The sequence below is a fragment of the Vanessa tameamea genome, chromosome 18, assembly GCF_037043105.1.
Source record: "Vanessa tameamea isolate UH-Manoa-2023 chromosome 18, ilVanTame1 primary haplotype, whole genome shotgun sequence".
In the NCBI taxonomy this organism is placed as follows: Eukaryota; Metazoa; Arthropoda; class Insecta; order Lepidoptera; family Nymphalidae; genus Vanessa; species Vanessa tameamea.
In genome coordinates, this window is record NC_087326.1 from 2,885,463 (window position 1) to 2,899,780 (window position 14,318).

Sequence of the window (14,318 nt, forward strand, 5' to 3'; positions counted from 1 at the left end):
ACGTTATCGATAGGGGCGATATTTTTTGTCTATTTGTAAAGTTTATTGACTTTTTTATATTTGTAAGCGACTAAGGATAACATTTTAAAAACGCAACCGACTCCTACAATAATCTCATTTAAATCTCATGATTTTTTTGATTGTTGGTTAATTGGTTACATATTTTGAGATCTTGTCGTTGTAACTGGGTTATACTATAACACGGTTGTATGCACAATCAATCTTGGGACGCCTTTCGAAGGGACGGAGAGAGTATTGCTACTTTTTTAAAATCTCAGATAAATAGACCTATTTGTGTTCAAATTCGTTATAAAATACATAGCATAAATACGTAGAAACGTTATTTAACGAAGCATGCAGTTCGATTAGTATCAATGAAGTTGCAATCGTAACAATAGCAAAATAATATCACTATTTAGGTTCACTGTCGTTGAGGCTGAACCAAATAAACTTACTGCTTTAAATTAGTAAATATCCTTGCAATCATATATGCACATGGCTCTTTATAATAGATATTTTTATATATGAAATCTGTTTTGTATTTATTAGTTTGCAAACATTTGATTCGTTTATATAAGACAGAAATACAGTTATGCTCTAACATAAAATAAACACAAATTAAATGAAAATGACAGTGTAAGTTAGTAGGCGTCAGGTTATTTGTTATTCATAGAGTTCAGTTTAGTAGTAGTGCATGGAAAACTTATACTTCAGCGGAGCATCCTAGGTTTATGGCGTCATGCTGTGTATTCATATTCTAGTATTTATGTAGCTTCTAATGATTTTATCTTTCAATAATATTTCCATCAATGGAAGTGGTCATCTGGATTCTCCTGTCCTGTACCTTATGAATACAGTGGTTTGACGCTGTTATCACTAGTGCCTGGCCTACGGCAGAAGGCACTAGACAAAGGCTCTTCCTTCCGAATCGTGGTTGCCTTAACTTTGTCAGTCGAAAGTTTTTTTTTATGTCGTTATCGTTATGATAATCTTCCATAAATGTGAATTAAACTTGCATAGTCATTGATAGGAATTCGTTGCTTCTCATATTATTTCTTATTTCATTATAAATAATATCCTTTAGAAGTCCCACTATGATGGTGATGTCGTCCGACCGATTTCGATCACGGAATAACTACGCAGGGCATATTATAGTGCTCAAACAAACACACGTGTACATACTGCCAACTTCCAGACAGAACAACCCACTGTCCAACTAATGATCAACATGATTAATATTCTAGCACTCTGCTCACAGCGGATTGGAGAATACAAATGCAGAACTTCAATCACATCTTCATCATGTTTTCTTTCACCGCTGAGCACGAAAGAATCAGTAAAGATACTCCAGATTTGAATGTACGATTAATAAATACTCTATCGGTTCAAAGTTATGAGGCTGTGTAATATCTCAGCCAATTAGAATTCGATGGGAATTTTCTCGAAGATTACAGAACAGACAAAGACAAACAAAAACAGATCGCCACAGATGTTCATTCGGCATACAAATCGGCAATTAACTCTCTTAATAGCTACTAGTGAAGGATTTCTTATAAAGAATGCTAGTAGCAAAAACTGCGCGTGCGGCTAAGATTGGAAAGCGTAAAATGTACTGCAAGATGTATGATGAATGTGTCTTGTTGTGGCATTTATTAATGTCGAGTGATGTAAGTTGACCATTTATTGAAAAACATATACAGTGTACAATTGTTAGAATATTCATTAGGGAAAATTAAATGTGTTAGAATAATATAAGAGCTCTTGTTATTCCGTTGATCTTCCAGTAGTTTTTAATATATTCTTTGTAATCTATGTTATACGCTTACTTTTAATTAAAGACTTAATTACCAGTTTTATTTGAAACCTTATATGTGCGAGTCTTAACTTTATTTACATCAATAAATATAATCTTAATTGTTATGTATCAATATCTAGTCAATGATCATTATAATATTGATTTCATAAACAAAATAACTAATGCCCGTAAATTCATTGTTTCTTTAAATTTTGAAAAGAGACTCGCGGGCATTTTTTTCTTCGATGTTCCCCTACCAGAAACCTATACGCGAGTGTTAATAAGAAATGTTCAAATGTTACAACTCAATCAGATGAAAGATTCTTGAATGGACTTGACTATGAATTGGACTATTTACGAATGACAAGCAATTACTTTTATAAGAAAGATAAATAAAACATGCATAATAAAATTGTCTCAACACCAGTATTTATAATTTCAACATATTTTTTTATTAATAACTAGCAAAATGCGGCTGTCTTTTACCAATTGTCTTTACTTCAATGGTGCGATGTTGTGTTCTACAGCGCCAACTAGTGGCGAGTTATAACAGCGTAAATAGTATAAAAACCTCCTTGAAATATAATACATATATACCAATTTTCATGGTATTCGGTCAAATATTTCGAAGTCTAATCGTAAATATACTAACATAAATTTTTATATTCACGTTTTAGATTATTCAATCACTTTCATTACAACGCGTATAAAAACATTACAATTGACACTGTTCCTAAATTATCTGCGTACTAAAAATACTTGAACTCAACGAGCTGTATTCACAGGTCGTATTAATTTGCATATTAATAAGAGGCGGATATTGTTTTTATCGCACTATTGTTCTCGATGTAATTATGTTCTCTAAACGTGCACTGACTAACGTTGTTGTAAACTAAACGTTAAAATTCAGATATTAAAGTCGGAATTTATTCGTCATGTTATTTCTAATTTACATTGCTCCAAATTGATTAATGAGACGAATGTCCTTAATAAAAGCATCATATTTGAGATTAAGGTTATCTAATAGTTACCGTAATGAAACTTCCATTTTTATAATAGATTTCGTATAATTTACAGCAGAGAATAAAAATAAATACATTTCTTTCAATCGAGTCCTGTGAAGAGTGTTTTTTTTCATCTTAAATAAAATTAAAAACTTCAGTCGTTTGTTATCACCACTGATAAACGTAATCGTTGTACAAATCACGAGTCATTAAAATGTAACAGAGTTACCACTTCGAAACAGTATTATCATGTATAGCATTCATTATCACACATTCAATGTTGTCCTTCAAACTTATCATTTTCACATTCTGAAAACACCAAATTTACTGTCTCTGAACGGAGCGTTCAAAGCAGCTGATAAACTGAGTCCAATTACTTTTCTCGTGTCTTTCGGTGCCACTATACCGTCATCCCAAAGACGAGCTGTACTGTAATATGGCCGACCTTCTTTTTCAAATTGAGCTTCTAAAGGTCCTCTAACTTTTCTCTCATCTTCATCTGTCCAGGTTTTTCCGTCTCTATTTGCCTTCTCTTTGGCTACTAATGAAAGGACGGTAGCGGCTTGAGGTCCTCCCATTACAGAAATTCTGGCATTAGGCCACATGTACAAGAAACTTGGAGAGTACGCTCTACCACACATACCGTAGTTACCAGCCCCAAAACTACCTCCTACGATAACGGTTATCTTAGGTCCTTTGAAACAGCTTACTGCTGTTACCATTTTTGCGCCATTCTTTGCAATTCCACCGGCTTCGGCCTCCCTTCCAACCATAAAACCGGTAATATTTTGAAGGAACAGCAAAGGTATTTTACGAGCAGCACAAAGTTGAATGAAATGCGAACCTTTTAGAGCAGCTTCCGATTGTAAAACTCCATTGTTACCGATAACGCCCACAGAATGTCCATACATAGACGCGAAGCCACATACTAAGGTCTCGCCATATAGTTGTTTAAATTCATGGAATCTACTGCCATCAACTACTCTAGCAATTACTTCACGGATGTCAAAAGGCCTTTGTATATTTGCTCCCACGATACCATGTAGATCCTCAATATCATGCAATGGATTATCGACTTTTGGAGCATGTACTCTCGTTCTTTGATGATTATTCCAGTTTAAGTTAGCAACGACATTTCTAGCTAAGTGTAAGGCATGCTCATCATCTTGAGCATAATGATCCGTTACTCCCGATTGACGACAATGTAAGTCAGCACCCCCTAGATCCTCGGCTGAAACTGATTCACCTGTAGCCGCTTTCACCAATGGTGGACCGGCCAAGAAAATTGTACCTTGGTTCTTAATTATAATACTTTCATCAGACATACTCGGAATATATGCACCGCCAGCCGTACAAGAACCCATGACAACTGATATTTGTGGTATATCTTCTGAAGACATATTTGCTTGATTATAAAATATCCTGCCGAAGTGTTCTCTATCCGGAAATACGTCCGCTTGGTCAGGTAAATGAGCTCCACCCGAGTCAACGAGATAAATGCAAGGAAGTCGGCATTCCTGTGCAATTGCCTGAGCTCGTAAGTGTTTCTTGACGGTGATAGGAAAATAAGTTCCTCCTTTAACGGTAGCGTCGTTCGCAACAATCATGCAGTCTCGACCTTGAACTTTACCGATAGCAGAAACGATGCCGGCGCTCGGGACCTGACCTTTGTACATATCAGTGGCGGCCAATGTACTTAGTTCTAAAACGTCGCTTCCTTCGTCGACTAACCGGTTAATCCTGTCTCTCACTAGCAATTTTCCCCTCGCCGTGTGCCTTTTTACCGCCTCCTCAGGGCCGCCTTTGATAGCGTCATTTGTTTTCAGACGAAGTTCTTCAACGAGTTCTTCCATTTTTGTCTTATTTTCTTGAAAGTAAGGATCATTTTTGTTTGGCTCGCTTCCTATTACTGTAGCATAACTGTACTGCCGGCACTTTACATTCAACCGCCGTAAACCTTTTACTAATTTAAGCATTTTCGCGTTAAAAATATATGCATTAAACACGACCGATGCGCGAGTTTGTTGCTCGCAACTGACGATAATGTAATTACAGTTATCAGAACGATTAAGTTGTACGAATACAGTTTCGTCAAGCGGGTTGACCCTCGTTGATAAAAATTCGAATAATTAAACGACTTTGAATTATCAACGCCTTGTTTTATTATTTACATACGCGTACTGATTATCAAACAATCCACGTCTTATTCTGCCTTTGCATAATAATATGCAGTAAAGTAAATGACAATGGCACGCTTTTTGTTTTACCGACGTTAAACGCATATAAAATTGCAAATAAAATAACACGCCCCAGTTACGGTGGTAATTACGTAAGTTTTCGATGTTGTGAATGAAATAAACCTTGTATAAACTAAAGACTGCGAGTTTATAAATGCGAATATTATTAACATAATAATAATAATATTATATCATTCGTTTAAATTTTATTAATGAAGTTAAGATTTAAGATTTTTTTACAAGAGAAAATATAATTTAATTCATAGATTAATAGCAATAATAGTAGAACGTAATCATGTGTATTCAGAATTTAAAAAGGACAATAATAGAACGTAATTTAATTTAATTTTTAAATTATTTGTCTTGGCCGCAGTATCCATCCTTGGAGCACAGTAGAGCTATTTAAACGCGGACTTGTGTGTGATATTTATTAATTGTTTACATATCAAATCATCATCCATTTCACCTTGCACGAGTAATAAACAATAGAATATTTTAAATTAATTATATCGAGAGAGCGCGGCACGTACAGGCGAACAAACGGTCGTATCATACCAAACAATCAAAAGGTGAATGACTTACTTCACTCTCGATGACCGCCGAGGGGGCGACACACAGCCATCAAACAGGTGCCAATGTGACGTAGTAATAATTTTCATAATGAGTCAATACAACTATATCTCGTAGGTGAATATGATTTCAAATTAGAATATTTAGTCTGTTACGAACTTTTTTAAGGTTTTCGTCAATTTAATACATTACCTATACATATTATAAGATACTACTTTTCAATTAAATCATAGTTTCTTAGTATTTCAATTGACCTGTAATTATTTTACCGAATGATAAGTTACGTTTATTCCGGATTAATTATCAGATAAGTGTTCTACACTATCATCAATATTAATCGCGCAAGTAATTTTGTACAGACATAATATAATGTAGTTAACTAAAATAGTATTTAAAGTTTAATTTTATGATATAATATCACATTACCATGTAATAAATTATTATCCTTAAGAATGTAGATGAATTGCAAGTGATGACTTGTGCAGGAGGAAATAATGACACTATAAATTAAGATTAATCGAAATTCAAACGAATATTTGCATTTGCTTGTCTTTATCCCATATTAAATTGTAAAGGTTTCAAATGATGACATCCTCAAGAATAATAATATCTTGTTAATTTTCCTTGCTTGCTTCCCTGAAATCTGTGGATTTCGTGAATAGGGGCGGAGTGTAACTGGAAGTCGCGGAAGCGCGCTCTATTTGATTTGACCGAGGAGTTAGAGAGGGTGAGATGTCAAATTAAATGCAACATTCAGTGGCGTAGCAAGGTGGGCAAGGGTCCCGGTGCACAGAAAATTAATCGGGCCCTCACCCCCTCTTTCCATCCCTTCTTTAACTTATATTGCCCTTCAAAATTATAAATAGGAAGAAAAATCTTGTAATCAGGGTCGAGATTTTTTAGCTTCAGGAGCTGGAGTGTCGGCTGACTCGCTCTTTTCAAAGCTGAATGGGCCTCTGAGCCCTGGTGCACTGCACCACCTAGCCCTACGATAGCTACACCACTAGCAACATAAATTTATTTTTTTATTTAGTCTTTCCGTCTATCTGTGTCTAAGATAAACTTAATTTGACCATAATTGAAGCTAAACATCGGTATATTATATAGAGTGGATTTGATCTCGTACCAAAATATTACGGATGTTCAGAGGACTGGATCTCCATCGTCACGCGATCGAAAAATGCAGATCGGATCCCATCTTTACATACACATATAAATTACAGCAGACTTTATTTATGTATATGAACTAGTTTTGAATAGTAGAATCAATTTTTATTGTAATTTTTTTGTGTGTTTTGAGTGGTTTCTGGATTAGATTGGACCTGGTACGTGGTGTTGGGATCGGGAAGAAACTTATTTCACTGGAACGAAGCGTGGACGGGTAGCTAGTATTTTATATAAACCTGTATATGACGTCGCAAGATTCCGATATGGAATGTAGCCGGTGTTAGACGTTCCCATAGTGCCGGAAACAGCGACAAAGCGATGTAACCATTATATTATGTTAAAGGTTATTCGAATTACTCACAGCGCGTTCCCACAACATAAATCATTCCTTAGACAGAATTATTCTGTAACTACTATCGAATACATGTTATGTAAAATTTTAGATTATACTGATATTATCGAACAATACAAATATGATAAATTACAATATTATTTATGATAAAAAGGTATGGGCAAATTATGTTGTATTTGGTTTGCAATTATTTTAATGTTCTAATACTACGGCTAATGACCTCAGTTAATATTTTCACGTTTCATATCTACAGAATTAATTAGATAATTAATGTCACTAACCCTGCACTGTTAAATGACACTTATTGCCAGTAAGGCAATACTAAGATCGGATAATAAAATACTTCAAAATTACGAGTATGGGTTTTGATTGCAAAAATTCAAAATCTAATCAAAATCAAAATACTCTTTATTGTACACCAATAAACACATACAAAAGTCACATTCAAGAAAAATGCACAAGAGGCGACCTTATCGCTAAAACAGCGATCTCTTCCAGGCAACCTTAAGGTAGAGGAAAGAAACAGAGATAAAAAGAAGTAGGGGTGTATGTACACCGCAGAGCTAAACATAACATATAAATATATTACAATTATAATAAATTACAATAATATAGGTTTTTAAACCTTATATAGATTACATTCAACGCTAAATAGTCAACTGGGATAAAATTGTATCATAGTAATAATTATTCCCATGCACTTTTTTACTCATTTATAAAATTAATTTAAAAAAAAAAGAAAAACAAATAAATAAATTAACGCCAACAGACATTAATAGGCAATAAAATAAAAAGCTGAATAAAAGCTTATGCAAAGTAAAGAGCAACAGTGGAAGTAGCTTAAAATAACATTAAACATTTATTTGAAGCTGAAGAGTTCTGTCGTTCTCACTTACTGATCTTAAGTTATATCCTTAATTATCCTATTGTTGTAAAGGTTTCACATAAACGCAGTCACAGAGCGACCGAATAATTGTAATTATTATTTACATTAAGATAGTTTATAAAGTGAAAGTTGCCAGCTTTTATTCCAAAATAATACACAAGAACGAACCAGCTGTTATTGTATAACTATTTAATGAAAACAACAGCCTACAGATGACTCACTGCTGGGCTTCCCTCCTTTTTAATGAGACGACTTGGACAGCTTTTCTTATTCTACCACACTGCTCCAATACGGGTTTCATCATGATGTATTTTCGAGCGAAATTTATGCTATTTGAGCTTGTCCTAAAATCTTCGGTTAAGGTCTATTTTAAATAATCGGCCTTCTCTGCTCCTCTATATGGACACAGTAAGTAGGTAGAAACAATTCGCAACAGATAGCAGAATAGTTACGAAGTTTAGCAAGAACTGTTTCGTTAAGATTTCACACTCTAGATACCTAATCGTTTGCAAGTAACCTTTCGTCACGGAAGTCGTGTTAATATCGCATTTAGTGTGACATATATTTCATGGTAAGAAAAACTCCATTATTTTGAAATATTGTTTGTAAGTATAATGTCACATGAAAACAATGTGTGAAATTTATAAATTTATTATGACTCATGTTGACTGTTGCCTGTATTCGCCTGAGATGTTAACCATTTTTTTTTACCACCCGTTTTTAAGGATAGGTACAAATATTATTAATCGATCGTTTGATGTTTGATCCAGGATAACATCATTAATAAAGAGAAATATATATATAATACATAATTGTCAACAGGATCGAGATGAACAAACAAAATTAGAAATGAAACATAGGCAGGAAGAAGACGATTTGTACAGAAAATTCTCGAAACATCGTGAAGAAGAAAATAGAAGAATAAGAGAAGAAATACAGGTTTGTATCATTGAAAATAATTTTATCCTAAACTTTGTTCCAAATTACCGCAAACATTACTTAATTAACGTCCAATAAGGTTTCATTCATTGAGTAAGAATGTACATATTCATCGAGCGTCCCTTGATTAGGTAATTGCGTAATTATTTATGTCCTGTACTTATAGAGATGATTTGAATTATCCACTTTTTCAAAAACACTCCGATGATGGACCATCTGTATTTAATACTTAAACCCATTTTTTTCTTTATTAGAATTCCCATTTAATTGAACAAAAAAGAAATTGTTTGCAGATACGATATATTTTGCTTTGTAGTTTTCTACAGTACAGAGAATGCCATGTACAAACAATCATACCAACTATCTTAACTCGATGTAGAGATTAAATGCACGATAGTATTAACGAAGCTAATAAGTACGTATTTTTTTAGGATGAATGGGAAAGAGAATTAGAAAGGCTTACAAACAGATTCCAGCAAGAAATGCAGGTTAAGAAACGGAGACCTGACGCAGAGATCGGCGCCCTCACCCTCCGCCATCAGCAGGAGAGAGCCGATCTCGAAAAGAACATGACACTCCGAAGAGATAAGAAGAAAGAAAGTTTAACGAGAAAAATGTTGGAACACGAAAGGTGATATGTTATTACAAATAAAACATTAAACTTTAACGACATCACACTACGGTCGAACATCCCAAGTTTCTCATTCAAATGTAATTTCTTCATCGCAAAGTGACGAATTCCGTAATTTAAATATAACCGATATTGAATAAAGAGAAAATAAACTTACATCACGTGTAATATTTAAACAAGCTCATTCAAGTAAAAAAATGGCACCATCATCAGCGGCCAGTTGAAAGAGGTGCGCAGTGAGAAGCTACTTTCGTTTACAACTCATTTACAAAACCGGATGTTAAATAAAACGCATGAGAATATTGCTTTGAATGGAATATCAGATTACAACAAACATAAACTAACGGTCTACTCTTTTCTATTACTTTTGAAATCTGATAAAAAATATAATCAACTTTTGATGATTTCGTTGAAAGATGCATATGAATTTTTGCATTGTCGCGAAGTCGGTGAATCTTAAGATTGTGGGTTCAAACCCGGGCAAGTGCCACTTAATTTTCATGTGCTTAATTTGTGTTTATTATCTCCTGTTCGGAGAAAGTTTCCTGCAAAGCTGAGGCAGTGTGGTGGAATAATCTCCAAGCCTTCCCATTAAGCAGTGGGAAATTTACAGACAAACAGTTAATATATTATATCTTAAAATTTGTACCGCACATAGGTCTATATAATCAAATTATATACTCCAACTAATTAAAAAAAATAATTATAGGTACATATTTATTACAAAAAATAGTCAAGAAGTATGAATATTTAAGTAAATAAATTTGCTTAACTCACATCTGCTGCAATAACATAATTTAATTGATATCTCCAGGGCGGCAACAGCAGCCCTAGTTGAAAAGCAAAGCCACGAGATGATGGAGCTCATACAAGAACGGAGATCAGAGTATATGGCAGCATCATCACTCTACCTAGATGGGGAAGAAGCACCTCCTTACCCAGCTAGGGCGCCGGCTCCACAACCTCCCCTAGTTTCCAAATTCCATATCTATACTGATCCGGCGGAATTTGCAGACGTCGATAAGATTGCCATCTCGGTAAGTACTAAAAATCAGCTCATCCTATAACAATAATTAAGTCATTTCATTTTCATTTTTATGTTATAGGTCGGCGGACGAGCAAATGGGCCACCTGATTGAGGCCACTGATGACACCTGGTCACCACCGCCCATAGACAATAGCGCTGAAAGAAATATTAACCATTCCTTACAACTCCAACGGGCTACCAAATTTGGGAACTTAGATGTTATGTCCCTTGTGCCTGTAGTTACACTGGCTCACTCAATCTTCAAACCGAAACACAATAATACTGGGTACTGCTGTTTGGCGGTAGAATATCTGATGAGTGGGTGGTACCTACCCAGACGGACTTGCACAAAGTCCTACCACCAAGTACCAACACTTACCACAACCTCCTTGGGGAAAAGCCTTTGTCCAGCCGTAGACTTCCGGCTATAATTAGTGAATGAATGACTTACCGCTTGGAATGATGACCAACGTCATTTTAGTAATCAGTCTAAATACTGAACGTTTATTGGTCAATTATTCCATCGAGCAATAGCCGTTTAGAGTAATGTCAAATTAGTTCATCTGACTTTAATTAACATTAATTAATTTTCACTTTAACTTGCGTTTCAAAAGCTGGAAGTAAATGACCAAAATTTAAAAATGACTGTATAAACATTAAACGTTGGATAATTCATTGAAAATTATTATAATTTTAGTCATTTGGTATCTCTCTAAAACGACGTTATTTTTATTAAAATAAAAATAAATGTAACAAGTAATGCCTTGCGTACATAGTTTTTATAAGTATTGTATAAATTGATTTGCGAATACTTTATTATTTTATGTTCCTATGTTAGGTGGCGCAAGAAGACCAAAAGACCTTTACTGACCTCGTCCGACAATTAGTTGGGAGATGTGCAAGTGACGTGGAGAAGGCTCGTACGATATTCCGCTGGATCACAGTGAAGAACTTAAATAATATCCAGTTCGATGATAATTTGAGAGGAGATTCGCCTCTCGGTCTGCTCAGAGGCATTAAACACGGCACAGAAAGTTACCATGTTCTGTTTAAGAGATTGTGCAGGTAATATTATTTATATCTAATCTAACAAATCTTATGTACCTATATATTACTTATGTAAACTTAAATACCAATAATAAATTGTGAACTTTAAAATGTTTGCTATTTAAAACATGATATACTTATCTTTACAGTTACGCAGGTCTCCATTGCGTTGTCATCAAAGGATACAGTAAATCAGCGGGCTATCAACCAGGCGTCCGTTTTGAGGATAACCGATTCCGTAACTCCTGGAACGCAGTATATGTGGCGGGTGCTTGGCGATTCGTTCAGTGCAATTGGGGAGCTAGGCATTTAGTGAACGCCAAGGATGCTCCTAAACCAGGAAATCGCGGAAAGAGCGATAGTTTGAGGTAGCAATTATTATTTAAGTCTCTTTTGGTATACATACCGCTTAATCGTAAGTTTAGTATCCGTTTTACTATAAAATATATTTTTTGAATTTGTTTAGATATGAATACGACGATCACTACTTCTTGACTGATCCACGAGAATTTATCTACGAGTTCTACCCGCTCCAGCCGGATTGGCAACTGTTAAAAACACCCATAACGCTACACGACTTTGAAGAATTGCCATTCGTCAGATCGCTGTTCTTCCGCTACGGCCTCTACTTCAGTGACCCTAACACTAAAGCGGTTATGTACACTGACTCGACTGGTGAGTACTAGGATTTAATTAAGTATTCCCCAAACTTCTAATGGTAGTATACTATTCAATTTATCCCTGACATTTAAATAAGAAACTCTTAAGGTAACTTTTAATACGGTTATAAATATTATGATATCATTGTGTAGGTGCGGCGACTATGCGCATAGCAATGCCGGCACACATGCAAAGCTCACTGATCTTCCACTACAACCTCAAATTCTACGACACGGAGGGAGACGGCTTTGATGGTGTGAGCCTGAAGAGATTTGTCATGCAGGTAATCTTTAATACAATTTTATTCGAAATTTAGTTCTTCTAAATTAGTTTTAATAATTAATAACTATCGAATTAATATAAATTTTAAAATTGTATAATTTAATCTTTGTTTTTCAGTCGGTGGTAGGTAATGTGGTATCTTTCCGAGTGCACGCTCCGTGTAGCGGCGCCTTCTTACTCGACATCTTCGCCAACGCGGTGACCCCACGCGAGTACCTCACCGGGGAACCAATGAAATTTAAGAGCGTTTGCAAGTTTAAGGTAATTATTGGTCAATCGCTGTCTACTGTATTATATTTTGTTAATTTATTCTACAAAGATCGTCTGGTCTGACTCTTTATTGTGCGCAAATTTGAACTTTAACCCAAGTCAATAATTAAAATATATAAATTAATAAATTGAATAAGAAATTTCGATATTAAATGTACAAAGGACACTTATTAAATTAGACTGCACAGAAAACGTTAAAAAATACAAATTAATTCATTTCAATCAGTAGTTTCTATAAAAAGATGAATTTCAAAGACAAAGTCCAGATGGATTGATGGTGAAAAAAGTATGTTGTATGCATCAAAGTATTCAAAGAAATCAAAGAAAAGCAAATGTCTGGACTGACTAGTTTGCGGAAGCTCTTTATTGTAATTGGAATTCATCTTAACGACAAATCGATAAAAATATGAGGACATACTGTTTTCAATTCGAATTCGCTTACATATACATTAAGAATAAATTATTTCTCCAATAGAAAATAACTTCTGCAAATAATTGAACATTTATGGATTGTAATTTATTACAGATATGTTGCGCGGAACTGCAGACCGTCATGGTACCATTACCAGATTGTGCAAGCGGAGAATGGGGTCCAACCAAAGCTACGAGACTCTTTGGACTGGTTCCCATAACCCATCAGGTAAAATCCTTCATTTATTTAATACGTCCTATACGATAAGTGAAAAACCATCAATTTTAATTGATGAGATTCTCAAATCAAGTTTAGTGAAAATGAACTTTTCTATTTGTTGCGTACCTTACGCCTTCATAAATGTAGTTTATTTATTCTTAATTAAACAATGTCTTCTTCTTTCAAATGTAAAATAATGACAGAAGGAGGTAATTCAATGCGCAACTAATTATCCACTGACTAAACAACATAAGTATGCTGATAGCACGGCTACGTGTCTAAGTTTGTTGCACAAAAGTGAACTTCATAACTACTTAAATGTAAATCAATTCCAGGAGGCATTGGTATTCGCGGGTCGAGAACTTGAGATCCAGTTCCGTATGTCTCGTCCTCTGGCGGACTTCATGGCGACCCTTCATAAGAACGGAGTAGACGAGAAGCGACTCTCGAAATACGTGCAGCAGAACGTGTCGGATGATATCGTCACATTCTATATTACATTCCCCGAAGAAGGTATGTTGACGCTTCCGTGCTTCAGAAAGTATATAAAGTTTTTGGACCTGCGTTCGATCTCTCTGGTAACTTTACTAACTACTAACTATACCTCTACAGTATAGTTTCAACACAGAGTAAGAGAATGAGGGAACAAACTCCCCATAATGTGTGGATTAAGGGGTGTTTATGTTAGCCTTCGAGTTTCATCATCATTCAGGCAGGAGGACATTATTAAAGATGTATTTGTCTATTGATAAAAGATGAAAGATACTATTTGTCTTATCAAATGATATAGAACTTCATTTTTTTTTTTATCCAAATATTT

General features: G+C 34.9%; 3 protein-coding genes across 5 annotated transcripts in view; 2 read left to right on the forward strand and 1 right to left on the reverse strand.

The window, feature by feature from the left end:
• The window catches only part of LOC113400186 (putative leucine-rich repeat-containing protein DDB_G0290503), a 364,402-nt gene that overhangs the window by 263,592 nt on the left and 86,492 nt on the right, over positions 1 to 14,318 (forward strand). The window lies entirely within an intron of this gene.
• The window catches only part of LOC113400150 (hillarin), a 53,222-nt gene that overhangs the window by 37,819 nt on the left and 1,085 nt on the right, over positions 1 to 14,318 (forward strand). For all 3 annotated transcript variants that reach the window (XM_026639611.2, XM_026639612.2, XM_026639614.2), the window contains exons 5-14: positions 8,834 to 8,950; positions 9,382 to 9,581; positions 10,396 to 10,618; positions 11,447 to 11,673; positions 11,805 to 12,023; positions 12,122 to 12,330; positions 12,468 to 12,598; positions 12,715 to 12,858; positions 13,394 to 13,507; positions 13,834 to 14,011. In XM_026639611.2, the coding sequence (XP_026495396.1) occupies positions 8,834 to 8,950; positions 9,382 to 9,581; positions 10,396 to 10,618; positions 11,447 to 11,673; positions 11,805 to 12,023; positions 12,122 to 12,330; positions 12,468 to 12,598; positions 12,715 to 12,858; positions 13,394 to 13,507; positions 13,834 to 14,011 (1,762 nt within the window). The remainder of the gene's footprint in view (positions 1 to 8,833; positions 8,951 to 9,381; positions 9,582 to 10,395; positions 10,619 to 11,446; positions 11,674 to 11,804; positions 12,024 to 12,121; positions 12,331 to 12,467; positions 12,599 to 12,714; positions 12,859 to 13,393; positions 13,508 to 13,833; positions 14,012 to 14,318) is intronic.
• LOC113400151 (probable methylcrotonoyl-CoA carboxylase beta chain, mitochondrial) lies at positions 2,960 to 4,878 on the reverse strand. The gene has a single exon (XM_026639617.2). The coding sequence runs from the start codon at positions 4,773 to 4,775 to the stop codon at positions 3,102 to 3,104; it is 1,674 nt and encodes a 557-aa protein (XP_026495402.2). The 5' UTR covers positions 4,776 to 4,878; the 3' UTR covers positions 2,960 to 3,101.